General features: G+C 37.9%; 1 protein-coding gene across 3 annotated transcripts in view; it reads left to right on the plus strand.

The window, feature by feature from the left end:
* Positions 1-3,472, plus strand: part of TM9SF1 (transmembrane 9 superfamily member 1) — an 8,760-nt gene extending 5,288 nt beyond the window's left edge. For all 3 annotated transcript variants that reach the window (XM_072415062.1, XM_072415061.1, XM_072415063.1), the window contains 4 exons: positions 447-1,047; positions 1,127-1,312; positions 2,002-2,275; positions 2,906-3,472. In XM_072415062.1, the coding sequence (XP_072271163.1) occupies positions 447-1,047; positions 1,127-1,312; positions 2,002-2,275; positions 2,906-3,299 (1,455 nt within the window). In that variant the 3' untranslated portion in view covers positions 3,300-3,472. The remainder of the gene's footprint in view (positions 1-446; positions 1,048-1,126; positions 1,313-2,001; positions 2,276-2,905) is intronic.
* The last annotated feature ends 2,845 nt before the right edge of the window (positions 3,473-6,317 follow it).

Consider the following 6,317-nt stretch of genomic DNA (forward strand, 5'->3'; position numbering starts at 1 on the left):
GCAGCCTATGGGATGCATTTTGTAGGACTTTTTTGAGTGGGCCATTCATTTATCGTATACTGATAAAAGGTACACTTTCCTGAATAACCTTACCTGGGTATGAATAGCAGCTTTCCTGTACGTCATTAATAGAAACAAATGACATTAACAATGAAGTAGAATTTTGTACAAACTTTAAACTTTAGGATACTCCACATGAGGGTGTTGTAAGGGGTGAGGATGCTCTTGTCTGGTTTTGAAGAAATGTTTAGGAGCATATAATTTTCTTGAATGCAAATAGAGAGCACAGTTTACTGAAATTGTGTCTGTTCATGGTACCATGTAAACTTTGTCCCCACATGTGGCACGAGTCATATTCACATATGCTGTTCATACTTAGTTCTAAATAGTGGGATAAGTATGGAAATTCTCTATTGTTTTATGGCATTCTTTTTATTTGCCCTCAGGTAGAGGAACTTCGCCAAGCAATTGAAGAACTTTACTACTTTGAGTTTGTACTGGATGACATACCGATCCGTGGCTTTGTAGGCTACATGGAGGAGAGTGGCTTCCTGCCACACACTCATAAAATTGGCCTGTGGGCTCACTTGGACTTCAACATTGAGTATAACGAGGACCGTATCATATTTGCCAATGTTAGTGTGCGAGATGTGAAACCTTTTAGCCTAGATGATGTCAGAGAGCCTCTTAGCTTGACCCACACTTATAGTGTACGTTGGTTCCCAACCACTGTGACGTATGAAAGGCGTGGGGACCGTCTCAGGGACAACAGTTTCTTTCCCAAAAGTCTGGAGATTCATTGGCTTTCTATCATTAATTCCATGGTACTAGTATTTTTGCTTCTGGGCTTTGTGGTCATTATTCTCATGCGTGTTCTCAAGAGTGATCTGGCACGGTACAATCTAGATGAGGAAGGGACAGACGAAATAGAACAAGGTGACAATGGGTGGAAGATCATTCACACAGATGTTTTCCGGTTTCCCCCATATAGTAGTCTTTTATGTGCCATACTCGGAGTAGGTTCCCAATTCTTGGCACTTGGAACAGGTAAGTTAGTTATTTAAAAACATTCAAATGACTTTCAGTGTTTTTTTTGTCTTTGTAATAAATTCATCTTCTCCCATAGGTATCATAGTAATGGTACTTCTAGGAATGTTTAATGTGCACAGACATGGTGCTATAAATTCTGCTGCTATACTACTGTACGCACTTACTTGCTGTATTTCTGGCTACGTGTCAAGTAATTTCTATAGACAACTGGGTGGAGATCGTTGGGTATGGAACATTATTCTTACTACCAGTCTATTTTCAGGTAATTAAACCTAAATTTGTTAATTTTACTTTGGTTGTGGGAAACATTGCCCTACTGAAACTGATTTCTAGTTGTATCTTGCTCCCAACAACTGTTTTAGATACCTACTCAAAGAGGAACCAGAACAGCTTTAGAAATGCATAATATCTGTTTTGCATAGTGGTGGCAAACTACACATAGAGTTGGCTGGCAGAAACTTGGCCACAGACTAGGGGCGAATATTTGATCACATGTAAGAGTGACTGTTCCTCCTGGCAGTCTGCCTTTTACCTGCACATGTAGCCGGGTGATTGCTTGCCCTCTCACCACTTGTAATTTGATGATGGTAAACTGTCCAAACCAGATAGGAGGCTAAGGGATTTTCGTATGTGCATACTGCATTTTGTTACTCAATTGGCTTCTCAAAATATTCTATATGTGTGTTTTATATGTATATATTATTGATATGCTTATATATTATATTGTGTTTTTTTTCACATCGAGAACATGATCTGAATCTGCCCTAAAGAGTTCTTGGTTTACATAATTTTGGTTATGTCTTACAAAAAAAATGCAATCAACTGATCACAAGTACATTTTTTAAATTCAAAAATCCTGCTAAAATAAAGTTATGATAAGTTGTAATAAATGTTTATTTAAGTTTTGTAGGTTAATATCACACACAGACTATTTTTATCTCTTTATTGCAGCCCCATTTTTCCTGACCTGGAGTGTAGTGAATTCAGTTCATTGGGCCAATGGCTCAACTCAAGCTCTTCCAGCAACAACAATCCTCTTGCTTCTCACTGTGTGGCTTCTGGTTGGATTCCCACTCACTGTAATTGGAGGTATCTTTGGTAAAAATAGTGCAGGAAACTTTGAGGCTCCATGTCGGACAAAGAATATTGCTCGAGAAATCCCTTCCCAACCTTGGTATAAGTCTGCACCAATCCACATGGCTATTGGAGGCTTTCTACCTTTCAGGTATTTTGGCTTTTTTAAAACTTGATATTTTGCACTTTGTGTTGCCTCAACACTAGATATTAAAACTGATCTAAAAGGGTTAGAGCACCCCAAAAAACTCCCAAATAAAAATTCGACACATATACAATTCACACACATATTCCCATATTTTTCTCTTTATAAAGCAGTTCAAGTACACAAAAATAGGAAAAGAAACATAAAAAATTGTGTATTTTTTTTCTTTTTTTATGATTTAGTTTTTTTTTTTTTTTTTTTGTTTTTTTTTTTTTTTTTTTACTATAATGGTCAGTGGAGAGATGACTCTCAATGTTGGTCAGTTCAGTTCTTTACGTTGCATATTACTAGAAGCACTTTAGATTGGTGTGTCAGTGGGAGAAGGACCCTCCTATATTGGTGGTCAGTGTAATGGCCTCCTACATTGATGGTTAGACAGGAGATTATTCCGCCAATGACTGCATTAGTCAAAGATGTTTTAGCAACCTCATGAAGGATCTAGGTTTTAGTTGTCATCTACAACCATTTTGCTTAACAATTGCTAATAATGTTAGTTTTAGAATGGTTTGCCTCTTAGTTTCATTTTTACACATTGTCATTTTTTTTTCCTTTTATTTATTTTTTTTTTCTTTACAGCGCAATCTCTGTGGAACTATATTACATCTTTGCAACTGTCTGGGGCCGAGAGCAGTACACTCTATATGGGATTCTTTTCATTGTATTTGCTATTCTCTTGAGTGTAGGTGCCTGTATTTCTGTGGCACTGACATACTTCCAGCTGTCAGGTGAAGATTATCGGTGGTGGTGGAGATCAGTTCTAAGCACAGGATCTACTGGAGCTTTTATTTTTCTGTACTCTGTCTTTTACTATTGGCGTCGGTCTAACATGTCAGGGGTGGTTCAAAGTGTAGAATTCTTTGGTTACTCTTTTCTGACTGCATTTGTTTTCTTTCTCATGCTGGGAACTGTCAGCTTCACAGCATCACTTCGATTTATCCGTTATATATATGTAAACCTTAAGATGGACTAAATCATGAGCCAGGCACATCACTTGTGCTATATAACCTATATATGGAATAATGGACCAGTCACAGAGAAAGAGGCTGAGGACCCTCTACCTTCAGTTCCAAAGGCCACTCAGATACAGCTTGATGCAAGTGGAGCATGGAGAGATAAAATCACTGTAATATTTTCCTAAGAAGAGGAACATGCAGTAGTGAGACTGAAGATACAAGTAAACCAAGCAATAAATGGATGAGAGAAAATTCTAGAAAACCTCCATGAACAGCTGACTCGCTTATGCCTGTGTCCTTCCATTCATGCCTCCTTACACTGCTAAAATTGTCTTTCTTCCAAGACTTATTTACTGTCATTATTTGGTCTCTCACTCTTTCTGCAGATTAAGTTCTTAATCTTGGAAATCACATTTTCTGAAATAAGGGAATGTTTCAGTTACCTGTATAAGTTATTGAAAGACTCCTCATTTCAGCTCAAACTCTTGCTCTGGTCTGTGTTGTAAAATGGTCTTATGGGCTTTCTCTGGCCTGTTTCCTTTCAGACAGTCTCCTGCACTCTACTGGACTTCTGTAAAAATTATATATATTTATATCTTTTTGGTTTCATTTTTACAAAATAAAAAAAAACAAAAAAACATAAAATTGTTTGATTGGAAATCGTTTTACTGATATAAGCCAATTTTTTTATGCATTTTGCCAAATATTATTTACATGTAAAGAATCAAAATGTAGTACATTCAGACAAAAGACATCTCTTTCTTGTTGAATAGGGTTCCAATGCCACCCCAAGCCTTTTTGTATGTCTCTTCTGCCAAAAACATATTGGAGTGTAGCTTGTAACAATCATCAATGACTGCAAAATGAGTGGAAAAAAAAGATGCAAGGCAGTGGCATAGCTACAACTACGAACCCTGATGTAGAATTTGGATCTAGTGCCACCCTTTGCCAATGTTTTTTTAGCTACAGATCTCTGGGCCTCAGTGCTTAACATCAGGAGCACAATTTTTACATTAAAGTACTTCCTTTGATGTTGAGAGACAACCCCCCCTTTACATCAAACTTTACATTAGAACCTCTACGTTTACTTCAGGAGCCCCCTGTTTACATCTGAATTGTTCTATCACAATTCCCCAGACCCTAAGCTCATTGGTTGAGTTTCTATAGGAGATTTTCTACTGCTGTTTTTTTTCTTTTTATTGTGCTCTGACAGAAGACATGTAATGCAAACCCAGGAAGAGAAAGCCAGTGTTAGAAGATCAGTTTCCAACAGTAAGCAGCCAGAGAGTGGTAATGGGGAGGGCCTTTACAGACCATTTGGAGTAACAGGCCTATTTTTGCAGACCCTTGCAACTCCTGTTCCTATGCTACTGTTGCTAGATTTAGAATTAGTGATGGAGCAGTCAAGGTGGGTACAGACCTGTGGATGCTGCAGGACCGCAAACTACTAGAGTTCTCAACTGTCTTTCCAGCAAACTGTTTAGTTTTATATGTATCGTCTTTCCCCTTTTTTTTTTTTTTTTTTTTTTTTTTAAAGACAAACCTTTAGCCAAGCTATGTCTTCAAAAGTTGTTCTCACCATATGCAACAATCTGCACGGCCACCCTACCCTAAGAGAATCTAGTACAGACCCCACTGATCTGGACATTGAAGGAAATAGGCTGGAAGTGCCTTGGTCACTGGGTTTCATGTTGGCATGTTTTGGAATACCCTGCCTCTTCTGTTGAGAAGAGATCTACTACTAAATGTTGTGCCTTTCAAACCTCCCCATATCTGGATCGGGGTCTTCACATATACCTAAGAGCTCTAAATCAGCCCAGTCCAACAAAGATTTTGTTGAAAACATGAATTTGTTTATGATTAAATCATTTTCAGCGCCAGAAAGATTACGACTTCTAGTGCAGAGGGTAATTCCCCCCCCCAAGGTTTATCATACACTCTTGGTTGCTACCTTGTCCTTAGTACTTTTCCTACACACTTCTAGTGTTTGTAAACTTTAAGGTTACAAAATAGCAAGGCAAGCTGTTCCTAGTCTTCTAGGACTGAAACAGATACCGTATTACTCACCCTTTTCAAGTCTATTATTTGGAAAGATGTTGGTACCTTACAAAAGGTGCAAGCCCTAGAACCTTTATTTGGTTTGTTGTGTGCTCAGTTTTTCAGTGACAACAAGAGTAATCTCCTCTTTAGAATTAGCAAAATGCTGCCTGGCAGTGCATTGGTTCTAGTCCTCCCTTATGGGTATTTTAGATTGTTCTTGCATGTTTTGTGTATCTAAAGAATTCAGGGTTTGTTCCTTCTGGGACTACTGGATTAACAATACAAAGAGTTAGGAAAACTCTCTGCCCCCTTTAGCATTGCCAGTTAGAGGTAAGCTTGTAACCCCATATACTCTATGCATTTGGATAAAGGGTCAGTTCATCTAAATCAAATGCTGAAAAGTTACATCACATGACAAATTCTTATAGTTCATGGCAGATATGATTGTGCTTGAGTCTTCAAGCCAGCATGCCTGCCATGGGAAAAACATGGGGCTCAATTCCATCTCTTGGAATATTACATATTAAATGAAGTATGTAGCCTGAGAGTTACGATATCAAGACTTTTTGGTAACAAAGCTTGTAAGCTGTGGCAGGAAAACCTTATCCTTGGATCCCCCAAGCGAACCTGACTCAACTATTAGATTGCAGCCATAGCTAAAATATCACTGAGAGTTGTTCTGTGCCTTTATTTTGAAATCAATCCATTATTGCACCTTGCATCCAAAAAAATACATATTTTCCTTTACTTTGCACATTATGGGTTAACAAGACTGAAAAATGTGTAAAGAAAAGAAACATCAAGGAGTACATCCTAATGGGATCCTGTCATCAGATAGTTCATTAACAACATAAATCTTTGTATTACAATAGTTCACAGTAGTGTGGTACAGTACTGGTTAGGGTTGTGCTGCAATGCCATACATTACAGTTGGCACTTCAATGCACCCAATAATGAAGTTAAAGCATACAAAAGACTCAAGTCTAAAACTAGAT

Source organism: Pyxicephalus adspersus, chromosome 6 (assembly GCF_032062135.1).
Source record: "Pyxicephalus adspersus chromosome 6, UCB_Pads_2.0, whole genome shotgun sequence".
Classification (NCBI taxonomy): domain Eukaryota; kingdom Metazoa; phylum Chordata; class Amphibia; order Anura; family Pyxicephalidae; genus Pyxicephalus; species Pyxicephalus adspersus.